We start from the raw sequence: 18490 nt of genomic DNA on the forward strand, positions 1-18490 counted from the left end.
TGATCAGTGGTTTCTAAGAATGAAAAATTTAAAGTCCTCTTCTTAATGAAGAAAGATCCCTGCAGTTACTGGGAAAGCCTCTAAAAACTTGGGGGTGGGGGGTGTGGTAGGGATACAGACTGGGTTGTCAACAATTTATGGAGGTTCCTGCAAAGCAAGCATTCCAAAACTGGGTCCTCTTCCCCCCTCAGCACTGATTCCAGCCAAAGCCTTCAGCCTGAAGGTCATGAACGACACCAAAATGGATGGGAGCAGGTGTCTGCAGAAAGTGTCACCACAGCTGCTCCCACACTATATGGCTTGTGTCACGAAAACCAGTACTAAGGAAGGAAGTCAACTGCCCTTTCTTGAACCTTATTATTAGAGTGTTTGGGTTGGGTTTAACTTAACTTTGTTTTTTCTGTCCAAAAAACCTCTGCAAAAAATGCCGTGATCATTCAGATTTGGGAGGCTACCACCTATTGCCCATGTGATCTGAGTGAACAGAACTGTTGCCCGTGTGCAACAGAAGGGTGGAGGGCACTGCCTTCTGCAGCATATGTACAGAACCTCTCACCTGGCTGCTTCTTAAATAAGTGGTTGCTGCTGTTGAGTGTTGAAATAGGCCAGTCAGCAATGGCTGCCTCTTACCCTTTTTCCACACAAATGTGCCATTTCCCACTTGCAGCCAGTGATTTATTTTCTTCTTTCTTTTAAGAGTCAGTTCCTTCACAACTCACCCAAAGATGAGGGGAGTGGTGTGACCACACTGCAGGGGAAGCTGCTCTCCTGGTTCTCTGGGCTGTGTCATATCCACAGAAACCAGCCTTCCTGCCACAGCAGAGCTAAGATTTGGTTTTGTTTGTTGATTGGTTGTTGTTTTTTTTTAAAACAACAAAATGAAAACCACCTGTTGTTCCTGGCCTGCTGCCTCCTTGTTTTTATTTCTCAAACTTTAAAATGTGGGAGAAGAAAGCAGCTAAGTGCATTTTTTGTCTGTCAGCAAAGCCAGGACTGGACCTTTAACTCCAGCTTCATCCATCACTGCTTATTCTGCCTGCATATCTGGCCCCAGGATTTAACACACTATTTAATATTTGCTGTGCCTTGGACTAAGCAGTGAAGAATAACACAGCTCTGACTTATTGGTGAGATTTGATCACTAGTGACTAGAAATCTGGAGTTTGACAGCTATGCTGAGCCAGGGTGATTTTTGTCATGGCCATGTGGGCCCAGCCACTATAGAAAAGGTACTTAGATGATAAAATTTTGCACACACATTTGGTGACAATTAGCGATTCTTGTAGATGAGGCAGGAGTAAACAAGCCACAGTGGTGAGGTTGTCTGCACTTCTAAGTGATGAGTCTAAGTTGCAGTAGAGTTGTTGGGGAGGGTAGACATAGCTGCTCCTGTCCAAAAGGAATTTGGTTGTTGGTGCTGACTTCATCCTCACTTCTTAGCCTTGTGTAGTGCTGTCCTCTTTTCATTGCTGATGAGTAATCAGAGATGATCTCTTTCTCCAGCAGGTTTATCACACTGGAAGCATGGCTACAAGTGCTGTTCCCAGTGAAAATCTCCCTACATACAAGCTGGTGGTGGTTGGAGACGGTGGTGTGGGGAAGAGTGCTCTCACTATTCAGTTTTTCCAGAAGATTTTTGTGCCAGACTATGACCCAACTATTGAAGACTCCTATCTGAAGCACACAGAAATAGATGGGCAGTGGGCAATTCTTGATGGTAAGCAAGCTACTCAGCTGGTCTGCTGTCACTTCTAGCTGAGCCTAAGTGCAAACAGACCTCAATACCTCCCACAAGATGTTGTCCCCTTGTGTCCCTCCTACTCCACTGTGGGCTGCCAGGAGCTTTTGTGCAGGCTGGCTTGTGAACTGAGGCACGTGGCCTGCAGCTGATCTCAGCAAAGCTTCTGCTTCCAGTTGCATTGGTTCCAGTTCTGCAGGAGAGTAAAAAAACTATACATCATCACAGACATTTGGAGTAGGCTTCTACAAGGGGTGAGTTATAGCACTGTGACGTGGTTATTGCTAATCATACTTCACTGTGATTAGGCTTATCCCCTGGGAAATAACAGCGAGTGGGTAACTGAATGAGGGTTATAACCAGAAGGAGCATTTAATCAAAACTTTCATCCACTGATAGTGAAGAATTGTAACACTTCTTAATTCCCATCATTCAGGCATGGTATTTGCCTATCTAGTTACCTGTTTCATTTAAATATGGGTAGAGTACCAGCCTGGAGAGCTGCTGTAAGCAAGATCTTTCAGTTCTTTGGAGAAAATCTGCTTTTAAAAAACAAACAAGCAAACAAAGACACAAAACAAACCAAAAACCCTGAAACAACTCCCCCCCCTACCCCCCCCCCAAAAAAGGCACACCAAAAAAAACCCCAGAAAACAAAACAAAACCAAAAAACCCCACATACAAACAAAACCAAACTAAAAAACTCAAACCCAACAAATCAAAAAAAAACCACCACAAATTAAAAAAAGAAAAAAAAAACCATACCAAACCCACAAATTAAAAAACCAAAACAAACACCAAAATACTTGATTCTATAGGTGAGGAAAAAGCCCCTAATGCTGCAACTAATTAATTTGTGCTGCAAGAGACAGGCTGACCACAGCCATAATGGGAACCTTAGCGTTAAATGTTCTAAGTTTTTCTTTTGGTTTAGACAATACTTAGGTAGTGCAGCAAAATAGAAACAAATTTTGTTTCACTTACACAACTGGGGTGTGTTGTGAAGACCATAAGCTTGGTCTGGAAATTTGAAATCTTAGTTGTACACTTAAGGATTTATCAGGTACAACTGAGTGAGTACAAATGGCCCCACGGTCCTTAAAAAACAGCCTCCACTCAGTATTTTAAAGCAAAACAAACCAAAATAACTTAATCTGGCTAACATTTTTTCATTTAAATGTGATAGTAGCTGATAACTGATACAGGGGAATGTTTGTGAAATCGATGCCCAGTGTCTCTTTCTTGTCATCTGCATCAGAGATACCTGCTTTCAATTAACCACCACATAATGTGTCTGTGCACCCTTATTCTTAAAATGCCAGTGTTAAGGAAAATCCAGTTGTGCTGTAAGTGAAATTCATGTTTTCTTCTTCAGTCCAGAATCCAGCCCTCTAAAACGAGCAACCTTTATCTTCACCAGTATGCCTCATGTTCTGATAGAACACTACCAGCTGCTGTACATGTTGATGTTGGCTGAAACAGCCTGGTTTTGTAAATTATTGGAAAGTAGAAAGGGTATCTTTCACTGAATATTTGGAATTTTGGTTTAGTGAAAAAACAAACAAACAAACAAATCCCAAACAAAACAACCCTGACCTAGAGGGAGTTGGGGAAAGAGAATGTTTTCCAAGAAGCAGAAACTTAACCCTTTGTTTTACTAAAAAAATACCAAAACTTCTCTTTTGCTCAGATGGAGTTTAGTGACTCTGTTCAAGCTGAACTGAATTCAGCTGTGGCTTTGAATGGCATGTTGGGAATCCCTGATTTTCAGAGGTCATGTGCCCACAGATAACTTGCAGCCACAGAAGTGAAACTGTAGCTGCTGCTTCTCTTCCTACCACATGAGATTTTGAACAATTGGAATTCTGGAACAAAAGCAATATTCTTGCTTGGAAAAGCACGTGAGCCTTTACCATCTACCTGGTAAAAACAGGGCAGGAATACTATCACATGTGGTTTCTGCCACACCTTTCTGTCACAGGATTAGTTAGGATCTAGGTCATTCTTGGAGATTACCGTATACTTGGGACAACTGCTCTTGTGGTTGCACATGGTTACATGAATCATTTCTGGTATAAAATTAGGGGCAGACATGATAGGAAGGGTGAAGATGCATCACGATGAATTCCAGAATTTCCAGCTGTTGTTTGGCCAAATACTTTACAAGTTGATGTTTCTTGCAGTGCTTCATGGGAAGAAGAAAGTGCCTGCCCCCAAAAATAGGATCTGGAGTTAGGTGATGAGACTACCAAGTAAAGATTTACTGTGAGGGACTCTATAAGCTTCTAAGTTTGCAGAAATTGTTTTAGTTTTTGGTGGGGTTTTTTGTTGTGGTTTTGTTTTGTTTGTCTAAAGCCATGTCCCTTGGCATCCAATAAATTAATTAAAACCAAAACAAAACAAACACACAACCTACTCTCTTCCTGGCTGTTGCCTGAGCAGTTCTGTACAAAGTATCTCTAGCATTTGGTATTTGTACCAGCATTATGTTGTAAAAAGTCTTTGAGCTAGCCAGCTTGCATAAAGAATTTGGCTTCCCTCCATGAAGACCTCCACCCACATTTATTCAATAGCCCTAACTGGCAGCATGGTGAAATGTTTGACTTGCATTTTTTCCCTTTGCTGAAATCCTTCACTGAAAGTAGACTTAAATGGAACAGGTTTTTATTTCAGATTTTAAGCCTTGGAGCCAAACCCATGTTCAAACTCTTCTTTTACATATTTGCTGTCTGGCTTGAGCATGTCTCGTCAAAGAAGAGTCTATGACAGTTCCCTGCCTCCCAGAAGACTACAGAATCTGTGCTTGGTGTGTTCAAGTCCAACACTACACAAAAACACTTCATTGTTAGCTTTCCTCCAACCTCTAAGACTATTGAAGCAGTGTTTGTAGGACAGGTGTCATGGAGTGGAACAGGGCACTTAACCTGCATCAAGGATGCAGAGGCAATTTGTGGCTAGCACATTTTTTTCAGGTGCTGCCACCCCGAAGATGCTTTTAAATCAGCTTCCCATTTTCTCTGCATATTTTATCTTCATTTGTTCCCTGTTCATGCTGAAATCAACATTGCTGATGTGCTTGGTTAAATGCATGCACATGCAGGTGCTGTATAGACACATCAGGTCAGAATTAAGTGGAGGCTAGGGTTAATCCACTTTGATTAACTGTTGCTCCAACTGAGTTGCTGTCATTGATTTTGTATGCTTCTTGTGTGCAGGCTAACTTAGTAATTGGCAAAAGATTTCTTTTGCTGTGGCTACAAAATGCCAGTCTGGAATTATTAATCTGGGCATGAAGCCAAAAGGGAAATCCCTTAATATGGCAAAAATTCCCAGTGTTTCAAAATTCCTTATGGCTCATAAACCACACAGATAAAAAAGGTGACAATGAAGAGGAGAGGAAGAGCTACAAGTCCATGGCTTGAGCGTGTTGATGAATTGGACTAAACTCTTAGCAGTCAGTAGCACTGTGCCAATTGGTACCAGCAAAGCAAGGAGTTGTGCCTGTGGCTTGGGTGAAAGGAAGCAGTGCTCTCTTGCCCTGGTATGACTTAGATGAGTCTTGTTGCCTAGATGTTGTCTTCCTAGTCCTGAACTTCAGTTTTCCATTTCGTTTCTCTTCCATCCAAGTGCCCTTCTCAATCCCCAGGTACCCTTCTCAATCCCTGGGTGCCCCTGCATTGGCCTAGACCTGCAGAGGAGGTGTCCACCCCAATGGACTAACACCAAGAACCATTCCTTTCCCTGGGCGCTCTCTCTGTCCTTTCCACTCATGTCTCCCATGCATCCTTTTTTGGCTAGGGTTTTGCTGCTAGTCATCTCAGGACAGGCTGTCTGCTTTCCTCCTCAGGAAGCTTGGGAACAGTTCAGCCAGGAGGCCAGAGGGAGATCAAAGGTCACTTCAGACTTGGAGGAAAAATGATTGATTGAAAACTTTCTCTCTTTTTTTTTTTTTTCTATTTAAACTTTAGGTAGTGTCATTGAAATAATTAATATTCAAATTAAGCTTGTACTTTCTTTTATTTGTGTACAGTATTTCCCCCCCTTAATTACTCGAATTTTGCAACCTTGAAAGAGCTTTTTTTGTCTTGAGTTGTGGGGATTTTTTTTCCTGCTAGGAAAATTTTGATGTTGCAACATGGAAAACACAAGGCATTGAATACTTGCCCTTTGTCAGAGAAAGAACTCCTTTAAGAGCCTGTATCTTTATTCTGTTTATTGATGTGATTCAGCCTTTCTTCTGAAGGCCCCTCTCCATAAGAAGAGGGCAAGAATTCCAGTACTCAGGTTTTCCGTGTTATAACATCTGTATATTTAGAGTACAGAAGAAGGGCTCATAAAAGCCCCAGTGTTTCACCATCACATGCTTTTCCCCAAGGAAAGCTCTTATGTTGGGGACAGTGTGGCTCTGTCTGGAAAGACCAAAAGCATCACACTGACCAAGTGAAGCATCTGCCTTGCCTTGTGCACAGCATGGCCACCTCATACCTCTTCGGCATTGTCTGCTACAGAGATATTGCCACATGAAATACTTGAAAACACTGAGTGCTTCTATTTTGGACCACAAATTCCTGTGTATACATGGGCTCCTGTGTCTGCTCAGAAGTGCTCTCTAAGGAGCCACACTCTTGCCTAACCCATCAAGATTCACAGGAAAATGGTGTGGAGAGCTCTATGGGAGCAGGATTCAATTAGCAAGGAGTTCATCACAACAGCTGGGGTCACATCCACTGGAAAGCAGAAAAGACCATCTCTTCCCTCAGCAACCTCTTACTGGCAAAGCAGGAGAACTTCCTGCTGGGCTCTTACAGCCTAATTGCTCTCAGCTTAGTCTCCAGCTGATTTGTATGATAGCTCTGTAAAAAAAGGCTTTGCCCTCTTTGAATGCCTGTTCCTAGTCAGATATAGTCCTTGGCTTTTCTCTCCTCAGTCTTTACCCAAACACGTTTGTTGATGCTCCTCCTTGCTGCTTCTTCGGCTGAGTTTGTAGGAACTTTTCACCAAGTTTGCTGTTGGAAATCCCTGGCCATGTGCTGCACAGCCTATCAATCTGAGTTCAGCTTTCGGAAGAATGAGGCAGGGGAAACTCACTGTGCTTTAGTCCAGCCTTGTCTCCACATTGGCTTTTATGTACTGCCAGTGGGGCAACTTCCACTAAGAGGCAATTGCTGGCTTAAAGTGTACCAGGGGTAAGAGAGTTCACAGTTCTTTTCTGAGCATGACTATTTCTATAGCTTCTGGTATGTCATCAGGAATTTTAAAGGTGAATGATGGCTAACTGCTTAAATCTCCTCACATGTTTGGGAAGCCAGTGAAATCGCCTTGCCAGTTTCACCTTCCAAAGATTTCTTTTTGCTGCTTTCCCTTTTCTCAGTTTGAGAGTTCTCTTGAAGCTTCTGTGCCACAAGATTACACCAGAAGCAAAGCTACTTCCATGTGGCCCTTTTTTTGGTGTTGATGCTTTCCAGGATGTGGTCCTATCCTGCCTATGAGGGATTCAGATTGCACTCTCCCCTCTGCTTCGTTACAATACTGAAGTGTTAGGATGGGGAGGTTGTCTTCATGAAGAGCATATTTAAACTTAAAACAAGGACTCTTGTCTGGCCATCCACCTGACACTTAGCTTTGCATTAGTAACCCATCTGAGATTAACCATGACTTTCACTGCTGTATTTTCAAAGTGCTGTTTTAAACGCTGCCTGGACTTGCTCACCTTTCTATGAATGCTGCAAGTGAATTCCCTTTAAATAGCAGCTGCTGACACAGCAGCTCTGCCTGTGTTTAGTGGATGCCATGGCCAAGATCCAGGCACGAGGTAGGAGTGACAGCACAGACCCATGCTGTCAATTTGGTATCCCAACAACCCCCCCACCCAGGGCTAGTCCCCTGCCTTCTTGTAGGGGATGCAAAGTTTTGGAGGGGCAGCAGCTGGGGATGGGTTGATGGGTGCAGGCAGATCTGGGTGTTCCTCATGTTTCATGGAAGGTTTGAAAATGTGCCAGAGCAAGGGGAAGTCCCTAAGCAAATTACCATGCAGGCACATCCATATCCAGTTTCTTGCCCACAGCTTCTCCTCAGGCTCCTGTCCTGTCTCAAGGTTGAGTGAGGGCAAGAGAGCCTGCGCCCCTGCAAGAAGCTATCTTACTTCATCACAAGTTGGGTATGTATGCTGGAGAGGAGAAGGGAGTATGTGTTAGTTACCAGCTCTCAGCCCTGCCCTGCCATTGTGTCCAGCTGGTGCAGAAGTCAGATGAGGGCAGCCCAGCCTCTCCTTACAGGTTGGGCGGGTAGGAAGGATTAATTTCCTCTTCCATCCTAGCCATGAGGTCCTGGCCTTATTCCATGGTAGCAGTTCTGCCCAGGGGACAGAAATTCACCAGCATATGCAGTGTCTTTTTTTCTTTCTTTCTTTCTTTCTTGTTTTCTTTTTTCTTTTTTTTTTTCTGTACAGTCCTTAAGAACAGCCTGGATGCATTTGAGGTGAGACCCTTGTTTCCTAGATTTAGAGGGGAGAAACAGGATAAAAGGCTATAAAGAGACACTTGTGACTTTCCAGCAAGCTCCAGCTACTTGGCAAAGAAGCCTAAATCTCAGGGTCTCTACAACAGTGTAGCTCTTTTCACTTTAAGAGTTCAGGGAAATACATTCAAGACCAGATAAGGCAGACAAACGAGTGAAGCTGAAGGCTTTAGAGGGCCTGCCATCACCAAGTAAGGTCTCCAGGCAGTCCAGGGTAGCTGCCCTTCCTCCAGACACATGGTGAAGCTGCGTGGGCTGGCGCATGGGGTGCACTGTCATGCACAGCATGTCTGCCTGCGGCTACCTGTGCTGATTCAGCAAGTAACACCAGCAGCAAAGTGGGCTTTATCCTCGGCCCATCTGGAAATCAGGGCAGCCTGAATACTTACCCCTAGAGGAGGCATCTTGCTAGGACTGTGGGCCTGCTCAGACTAGAAAAATGCCTATCAAGCCCTGCTGCTCTGTCAGCAGTACACTCCTGCCACAGCCTCCTTCCACCCGTGCCCTGGGCTTTCCCCATCACTTGTGGGCAGGTGCTTATGCTGTGGCTGTACAGCAGAGGCAGAAGCAGTTTTCCCACCCAGCCCAGTTTACTGAGATGCATTCCCAGTTGTCCTGAAGGTGTGTTTTCCTCTAGGATACAATGATGTATTAGGACTGCTGCTTCTGAGCAGCAGATGCACTTTGAGCTCACACCACATTTGTACTGGTATAACCTAAACCAATGAATTCTTCTGGTACCAGTCTCCTGCCATTCAAAATCCTAGCAGTGTAGAAAGTGAGGGCCCAGGAACTGGCACTGATGTGTGCACTAGTATGTACTGCTTTCCCAGGAGGCTGCTTTAGCTTGCTGCACATGTGGTCCATGGTGTAGCTGATGGGACGCCCTGCAAAGCAGACTGATGCAGAACTAGTGAGTAATGGTCATCATAGAGAGGAGTTTAATTTAGTGGGGAGCAGCATCTGGGGTGTTTTAGGGGATTTGAGCATAGATTTAGGCATTATCAATGCATAGAAACACAATCACTATACAGGATATACAAGTCACCTAAAGCTTTTCCACCAGCTTCAATCAGCTTCTAGCTACTTCCATTGTAGACACATGGCGGTGAGTAGGGTCTGGGAGTAGTTTTTGTTTTATAACAAGAAACCATCATGTCCATCCAACTTGCTTTTGTCAAGTCTTTTGCAGTCTTGGAGAGTTCTAAGCCCAGTGGAGGAAGAAAGACCATGTAGGACACAGTGGTGACAAGAGCTGCAGGTACTCACAGTAACTAAATCCTTCATCTCTTCTTTCCTAGTTCTGGATACCGCAGGCCAAGAGGAGTTCAGTGCAATGCGGGAGCAGTACATGAGGACCGGAGATGGTTTTCTCATAGTCTATTCGGTGACAGACAAGGCCAGCTTTGAGCATGTGGACCGGTTCCACCAGCTGATCCTCAGAGTCAAGGACAGGTGGGTGCTGCCTCACTCCCCTTCCACTGCTCTGGAGACTGTGCCATGGGGCAGTTGCATGTCTTTGTCCTGTGTTTCACTTCCTGGGTGCCCCAGGGAAAATCCTTGTGTGTGGGTTTGTGGGCCTGTGTATGAGGAAGTGTTTTACCCCTTCTGATGTGCATGTAGTGCTTTCAACACGGTACAGTTAGGTGGTGTTATGATGGAGTGAAAATGGATCTGGAAGGGAGAAACTTCTGATAGAACTGTCTGGCAAAGCATTCTGAGAAAGGCAGATGAGGCACCTTTGAAGGTAACTAGTTTGGAGAGAGGAAGGATGCTCTGTGCACAGGGCAGATACTTTGGGAACACCAGCAGGGAGTCCACAAGCATCCATTCGGACCTAATTGTTTCGTGTGTCCTGGCAGCATTCTCCTACCCCTGGCTTCGGTTTCTGCCAAACAAACAAACCTGCATGATTTGAGGCTGTGAACAAGTGTCTTGAAAGGGAAAATGCCTCATGTTGGAAGGAAGAGTCCTGACAGAACAAGGGGAAGCTGCCAGTTTATCTGGGAGATAACTCCCTTTTCCCATCCCAGTTCAAGAGGTGATGAATCCTGGGTGGGGTGTGAAATAAGCTGTTAGATGTCTGCAGCTATGAAATACTTAGTTTTTCCATTCATAATAGGTTTTAATTATGGAAGTCATCAAGAAAAGCCACCAGAGGGTTCGGGCCTCATTGCTGGCTTCCTTTCACAGCTCTGAATAACTTCCTCACAGGAAGGGTGGACTCACATCATGTGAGGTTCACAGCTGACAGCTCTTCCAGTAAAGTATCCAAAGTGGAGGCCACAAGAGTAAAAAGTAAAGGAAAACCCACCCTTTGATTTCATCTAAATGAAGAAAAATATCAGTCAGTCTGCCTCCCAGATCACAACACAGTCTTTTCTTCACTGCTGGCCCAGCTTGGGACAAATTAAATCTCTTTCTGAAAGCTGAAGAAGATGGAACAGCATTTCCTATAACCCTGCCCTAAACTGATGTCAGTTTTACCTACTTTAACTTTGTGAAAAATAAGATGCAGTATTCATTGTTTTGCTCTGAACTGAAACTTTTACCCCGCTGTACGCAGTGCAAACACTGTGGCCGGCGTGTGAGAAGCAGGAAGTGAAACAGGCTGGTGAGGTTGTTTTTGTTTCCCTGCTCAACACCACCGAAGCACAGAGCATGAGGAGCTTAACACTTCATCCAAAACCTGGGCTCCTTCAGCAAATTATAGCAGTAGAAGCAGCACAAGTAAAGAAACCATCCTCCCAGACCCTCTGGGAGGGTAGCTAGGAGCAGAGCATTGTCTTGCTTTTCAAGCTAGCAGCCTGTTTTGGCAACTTAAAATCCAAAGGAATTGCAGGCTGCTGTGTTAGCAGAGCTCTTCAAAGCCTTCCTCCTCTTTCTTTCCATAATCTTCATTACAGTGAAACTTCCAACTATAGTAGCTTTGTCCAACTAGCAATCATACAGCTTACAACAGGGAACAAAGTCCCCACAGACTTTTATGCCTGAAGTAAACAAGGCAAATGAGATACCATCCAAATGTAATCCCTTTCTTAGCAATGTGCTGCCAGCCAAAAAGAAATCAAATAATCCAGACAAGCAAGTGTTTTGCTCCAGAATGATCAGAGTCAAGATATATCGATGTTCAGGTATTAAAATTAAATCAAAGCCACATTATCGGAATGAATAACTGTAAGACTCATTTAAAATGCAGAGTGCACAGTACAGTACTTTTCCAGCAAGAGCAATGAGGCAATGTGCCAGAGAGAAGATGGAGCCCTTATCATCTTGATGAAAAATGACATAAAAATGCTGTTTGAAAATCCAGGGTTACGTAGGAAAGTGTTCTCTGCAGAAATTAGTACAGCCAGCTGCTCCTTATCCCAATAAAACCAGCTCTGATACAGCAAAGAACACTGGAATCTTGTTAGGAGGGTTTAAAGTTAAATATGAGAAAGTAATACTACCATAACTGCCAGTTATCAGAAGGGACCTCCTCCCTCCTAGCAGTAGATAAAGGCCCTGCAGCACAACTTTGCTCTCTTTGTTATACAGCCAGAGGAAAGGCACCTGCCCATATGGGAGGTGGTTTGGGGTGGGCAGTGGCTGCACTGCCAGGACCTCCTGTGGCATGAGCTGCCCTAGTTCCGTTCCATCACTGTAGCTATGAGGTTTTCTACTGGGGAGAGCCTGACCCACACACCTTGTGAGGAGGGCCCTGCACTGGACATAGTGTGGATAGATGTGTCTTTTCTCAGGCAGTAGCTGAAGACAATCATTCACATACCTGGTAAAATTAGAGAAATACTGAGTATTGTTACAGAGGTAGAAGGGTTTGGTACAAAAGGATGGTTGTTCATCAGATTTTTGCTCTAGGATTAGCAGCAGGATATGGTAGGCAATAGTATCTGGAAGCTTAGCAAAAGTCTTTGATTACCTCCAGCCTCCTTCCAGATACCACTACCAGCCTTTCAGTTTGTCTTGGGGTAACACTGATGAGGATCTTTGTTCCCACTCATTTTATCCCCTATTTGATGCCCCTCCAGCACCAGCTCACGAAGTCCATTTTTCCTTCTCCCACAGTCACTTTCAGTGGATGACCAGGACATGCACTGACACCGGTTTCTCCACCATGCATCCTTACTTTGCAGTGACAAGCAGCTGCCACAAATACGCAGTTACTGAGATGCCTCAGTTGTTACAAACTGTCCCAATCTCCTGCTCAAGATCCAACTCTGTCTCAGTTCATTTCCTGACTAATTCTGTAGTTCTTTCTTAACCTGATTGGATCTTGAGGCTTAGCTATTATCAGGCATTGCAAAAATGATGCCACTAAATCCCTGAAGATTTAGTGCCTGCAAGTAAGAATGAATGTGTGCATTTTTACACTATGAACATATGTGTAGGGGAGCTGAAGTGTATTTCTTTGGCCTTTCTTTGGATATCTTTACACGTATGTGGCATGTCTGTAGCAGAAAATGTTAGATGATGTCGGCATCCAAAAGTGAAATTTATGCTCAGCATTTTTCATTGTAGTCCACTAATAACTGGGTGGTGGTTTTGGGTTTTTTCAGAGAGTCCTTTCCAATGATTTTGGTGGCGAACAAAGTTGATCTAATGCATTTACGGAAAATTACAAGAGAACAGGGAAGAGAAATGGCAACAAAACATAATGTAAGTTTGTGGAGTTGTTTCACTGGTTGTTGTAAGCCCCATTACAGGCATTCAGAATTAAATTCTCTGCTCATTTGGAGCTGAATTAAAGCATTTCTCTTACAATTGAACATTTGTAGTTACATTTTTGACTACTACCAAGTAGTAGCTATGCAACCTCCTGTCAGTTCTTCATTAAAACTAGAACCTCTGCTTACAGCACACAGGGCTGTAGGAAACCTATAACCATCATCAAACCGTGTGTACATGTGGCAAGAAATGAGAAGTGCTCAAAATGAGGGGAAAAAATGCACTCACCTGGAGTGAAAAGGTGAAGTCAGGCATTAGGAAGCATATCCAGGTGTCCAGCTTGTTAAAAATAATGAAGTTATTAGGCTGTTAAGCCTACATACATCTGACCCTCCATCTTAGCTCTGCATTATTCATGCCATTGGTCTTGGAGTGGTGTAGATCACATGCTATTCCACTGATCACCTCTAATACCAGCAGTCCTGAATACCCAAAGGGAGGCAACACCTCCTGCAGAAGGAATGGAATGGCAAGGGATGATAAATAAGGAAGGTAAATAAAATTAAAAAAAAAAAATAAGGCTGAGACCTCTTGGCAGCCTGCTGTGTCTAAATGGCAAGCTGTGTGGTGTCTCTAAACAAGCCACAATGGGAGTTTGTCAGGGCAGGTTTTTTCCCTCCCCAAGGAATATAATTTTTATAGGAGCCAGGACACTTTAACTGCAACACGTTACACCCATCTGTATGTGGAAAAGGCTGTGTACAAAAATACCTTATCAGAGACAGTTTTATAAATCTGCCAGCGTGCTGGACAAGCACTCTAGGAGGTCTCATCTGGCTGTCAGACTTTGAAGGAGATCATTTTACACTGAAGGGGAATTGTAGTCATAAAATATTCATGCAATAGTCCTAATAAAATGTGGCAATCAAAAATTTTTGGCAAGTGTTCATCTTTCAACAACCTTTTGCTATTTTCGTGTCTGTAAGCACAGCTTAAGGGGAGAGAACACCTGACAACATGAAGTCTATGATTAGACTTCCCTAAACCCAGAGCTCTGATAGCAGCTGGTTTGTCTGGTCCTTACTCCAGACCCTTTTGTAAGTGCTCACTGACCTCACTGTGAGAGTGAAGGCATTGATAGCAGTGTCATGACAACACTTTGTTTACCTGTGTTGTCCTGGTCTCTTGGGCACAAAATTTCTCCAACCTTTAGAGTTTTTCATTTTGAAATTGGTTTGCTACCAACATTTTGGCTGTTACTAATCTCTCATGCCACATTTCTCCAGATTCCCTATATAGAAACTAGCGCCAAGGACCCACCTCTGAATGTTGACAAGGCCTTCCATGATCTCGTGAGGGTAATAAGGTAAGCTGCAATCTCCTCACTTGCTCACTGGCCATGGATGAGATGTGCAGGAATCCTAGCCCAGAGAGCCAGGACCCAACTTCTGGGGAGCAGGAGCCAAGTGGTTTGGTTGCAGGTGTGAGATTTCTGGGGTTTATAACTTCCTTTTCCTTTATCTGCATAGGGATCTTACTAGCACTTAGCTACCCTTGCAAGACATCAGTGCTAGGCAGGTTGAAAACTAGCTGTGACCATAACGAAAATACATTATCCAATGAACAGTGTAAAGCTGACTATAATGAGCAGCTTTATAAGGATGGCATTAAAAGCTCTGGACCAGTAATTTGAGTTTTCATAGCTTTGTCCCCTCAGGATCTCTTGTTGCCAGGGGTTTAAAAGGACTGGCAAAAAATTCTACAAAACTCTAATGTAGGTGACTTCTAACATTTTCTGTGCATTACATGGAAAAAATTAAGCTGCTCTGTATGAAAAACAGCATGAGCTAATGGTAAGTCACAGGTTTCCTCCTCAGACTGCAGAAGCTTGTTCCCACTTTTGGCATGAGCTGCCTTTGCTCATTTTGGCAAACACCTGCTCTCTAGTCAAACCCCTGCTCCTGCTACTAGCAGGAAGGGTCTGCCTTCCAAAATCCCAGCTGCCCTACAGGAAAAGAGTTGCATGCACATCTCAGTGTCTCAGCTGATAACCTCATAGCTCTTCAAGATTTGTTTTTCTGGCACCAGTTGTCTGCCACATTATTACAGGCCCTCATTTTTCATGGTTTGGGAAGGTGCTGAGCCGAAATCATGCTCCTCCCCACCACAGTCAAAGTGCCTCACTCAGCAACTAAACCATGAGACATTTATTCACAGAGTATCTGTACTTGTGAATATCTTAGCACAGCCTTGAGTCAGCCTCCATCGAAAGCAGATGGTACTGCCCACTCTTCCCACATGTCTCAAAAGCAGAAGGCAGAAAGTCTTTGGAGAAATACAGAGCTGAGTTGGAAATGTCCCAAGCTATTTTCCAACTGTTCTGTAACTCAACATTAGCTGGATAGATATTCTATGTTACAGCAAGCTCTTACTACCATCTAGTCTACTCTAGGGGAAAAAAAAAATACCATCCCCAAAATGAGATGGTGAGGTTCCGTTTGCTTTCTCTACATAATATGACTCCAGACAGGCTGGGAGGGATGTTGTAAAATGAGACATCACTAAATTCAACCCCTGAAAATGTATTCCATAAGCTCACAAGCAGGTGATGCACCTCAGTTTCCTGAGTAGTCACTGTAAAAGATTGCCAGCGAGGTGAAACCCTCCATGGTACCAGAAGCACCAGGGATGTTCACAACATCTGGAACTTAGGTTAAGTCAGGGAGCAAAGAGATGCTGTGTGATCTAGATGGTCATTTGCCACAATGCAGCTTTGCTTGCCCATTGGGCATTGCAAACAGCCCACAGCCATAGGATGCATCACCCACCAAGTACGATTTTTATAGTGATCTTTCTCAAACAAAATGTAAATTTACAGCTCCCTAGTGACTCTGTCGTTCCTTTACAAACGTAGAGGGTCCTCAGAGCCCACTCGAGTTTGCAGGGTGAGGAGGCTTGTTCAGGGTTGTCACTGTTTGTGCTTCTTGCGCTTGCCTGATTTTCATTTCTAGAAATATCCAGAAAGGAGTGAAGTGACTGAGTCTGTCCAACAGGTATTTTAAATTTCACGATACCCCTTTTATGCTGCAGCAATGTATACTCAAGGACTGTCGCAGCAGAAGTCTTGAGTGGGCACAGGACATGGTTTGCTGGATCTCTAAAACAGTTCCAGAGCACTGTGGTCGCTTAGTGTCTATCCAAATTAACTTCAAAGTATTTTTCTTATTTCAGCTTCCTAGCTTTGAAGTTTTATGCTTTTCATGCCTCCAGCCTTCATACTCACTGAAAAAAAAAATCTTATTAGTCAAAGCTGAGTTTTTTAGGTGGTTGCAAACATTTGGGAGCTGAGGCTGTAAGAAAAACACCAGCTAAAGCCATCGTGATTTGTCCCCCAGCTATGTCTCATCCTAGTCTGAATAACTTGGTCTCAGTTTAGTGCTTGGTATATTACATAGCAAAGAGGCTGACTTTGAACTATTCACACTCTTGGGTTGGTTATTTAGACACTGAATCTATGGAAGCTGAAAGTGTTTGCATCATTTATCTTGCCATAAAATCTAAGTCTAAGGGCTGCCTATCAGATGTTTGAACTATAAAGCCTTTGTTGAATTTGCATGGCTGGGCTAGCTGAGTGGCTGCTGCAAAGAGGTACAGTTGCAAATAGGTACAGTTGGACAATGCCTCATCTTAGTGAAAAGGATGTAGCCTTCAACATAACATTTTAGAAGTTGCTCACAACTGACCTGACTGATGGGGTCTGCTGCAGCATGCTGCCAGGAGTGCTGTCAGCTGCATGGTTCTGGTGGCTGTGACTTCAGACAGCCAGGGACATCTCTCTGGGGTTAGCTCACTCTCCATGCTCTGGTACTCCTCACAGCTTCTAAAACAGGTCAGAGCTCCAGTAGCAGCAGACTGTTTTTTCATTATTATCATTATTATTAGCCCCCCTCCATAGCCAAGTCCACAGCAGTGCAACTAAGGACAGTGCCAGCTGCAAGCAAATCTTTCCAGGAGGGTTTATTTCTCTGTGCACTCCGTGTCTTTTTCGTCCTCTTCCCTAATGAGCATTAGCAGCAGTGTGATGGATGACGTTGCATTGCTTAGAGCATCCCTGTTTCCCAGAGCAGCCCCCACGGCAGGGGAGAAGGCAACTGTTCACCCAGGGCAACCCAGAGGCACCATGACCTGGCAGGACATCCCTGCTGTTAGCCTTCATGTTTGCTTATGGCTTTGTTCCTCCTTCCTTACAAATGCAGGCAGCTCTCTTGTTAGCTGTGTGACATGAAAAACAGCATGGTGGTGGAAGGGTAGATGGAGATATACATGCAAATATACATATGCATGCCAAAATGCCATTCTGCTGCTTGCCCAGGACTCACGATGCTGGTGTCTGACCCAGCTTTGTGTCTCATGTGCTTATTTTTTCCTCTCTGTCTTGCAAAACAGGCAACAGATCCCAGAGAAAAGCCAGAAGAAGAAGAAAAAGACCAAATGGCGAGGGGACAGAGCCACAGGCTCCCACAAACTCCAGTGTGTGATTTTGTGACAGGACTGTGTGGGAGTGCCTTGGATGCCTCTTTTTTCCCCCCCCTTGACCCACTGCTGATCCAGGCGAGAAGCAGCAGCAGCGCAACGCCCGGGTGGCCCTGCCACCCCTTCAGGCTCCCCATGGTGGCTCGGAGGAGGCAGCTCATGGGGGTCCAGACCCTCACAGAGGGGGTTGGCATGTCGGGAGCCTGTGTGGGAGCCACAAGGATGGGAGGCAGAAGGGACAAGCAGGACCTTGACTCTCAAACATCCCCAGTGCCTTCCAGGGGCCTCCATGATGTTTATCTGGGGGGGGTGGGGGGTGGGGGGAAAGTGTCAGTTTTATCTGCAAACATTTCTCCTTGTGACCCTTTTCCGAACAGCCTTGAATAGCCCCTCCTGTTTGGTACAGTTGTCTGTGTATGTGTGGGGGAAGGGAGAGGGCTTTTCTTTCTCTAATATTTTTTTTCTCCCCTCTTCTCCTTTTTCGGTGTTTGCTCAGTGAGTGTTGGGTTGCAAAGAAACACGGCTGGGGTTAGAGTTTTTGCACTGAACTCTCTCTTAGGCAGCAGTGCCAAAACACGACTTCATATGAAAGTGCATAGATTTGGAGGAAGAAAATGAATTCCAGCTGCTCTGGGTGCTCCAGACATTGTGTCAGACTCTGGAGGGCTGCCAGCTCATAGACCATAAACTCCAGCTTAGGAAAGGAGGTTTGGGCTTGGATTATATTTTTTTTTCTTACTCTTTGTCAAGAGGTTTTGTTTCTGTTTTGTAATATGGGGCATGTTAAAGTTAAGGCATTTTGTTAACCTGGAAGTATTTAAATTAAAGTGTTTTACAAATGGAAGGGTATGTCATCTCTAAGGGGGGAGAGAAGGGAGAGAGGAAGTAAAACCTGAACTGAATTTGTTATCTGGGTGTTGAATTTCTCCCTCATAAATGTGTGTAAAGTGGTGCGATCTAAATCCCTCTTTATTATTCGTTAACCTTTCCCTGCAAAGCTCCTCTTGAGTAGATGAATTGTTTTACTTTTCCCAG

General features: G+C 44.2%; 1 protein-coding gene across 1 annotated transcript; it reads left to right on the forward strand.

Moving 5' to 3' along the window:
* Positions 1 to 1521: 1521 nt before the first annotated feature.
* MRAS (muscle RAS oncogene homolog) lies at positions 1522 to 17720 on the forward strand. The gene is made up of 5 exons (XM_054381482.1): positions 1522 to 1717; positions 9556 to 9709; positions 12814 to 12913; positions 14209 to 14288; positions 17369 to 17720. The coding sequence occupies exons 1-5, from the start codon at positions 1525 to 1527 to the stop codon at positions 17466 to 17468; spliced, it is 627 nt and encodes a 208-aa protein (XP_054237457.1). The 5' UTR covers positions 1522 to 1524; the 3' UTR covers positions 17469 to 17720.
* Positions 17721 to 18490: the final 770 nt, after the last annotated feature.

Source organism: Indicator indicator, chromosome 5 (assembly GCF_027791375.1).
Source record: "Indicator indicator isolate 239-I01 chromosome 5, UM_Iind_1.1, whole genome shotgun sequence".
Taxonomy (NCBI): domain Eukaryota; kingdom Metazoa; phylum Chordata; class Aves; order Piciformes; family Indicatoridae; genus Indicator; species Indicator indicator.

Coding starts and splice junctions, on each gene's coding strand:
- MRAS (XM_054381482.1), top strand. CDS start 1,525: ATGGCTACAAGTGCTGTTCCCAGTGAAAATCTCCCTACATACAAGCTG. Junction 9,710..12,813: donor ATCCTCAGAGTCAAGGACAG/GTGGGTGCTGCC, acceptor GGGTTTTTTCAG/AGAGTCCTTTCCAATGATTT. Junction 14,289..17,368: donor GATCTCGTGAGGGTAATAAG/GTAAGCTGCAAT, acceptor CTTGCAAAACAG/GCAACAGATCCCAGAGAAAA.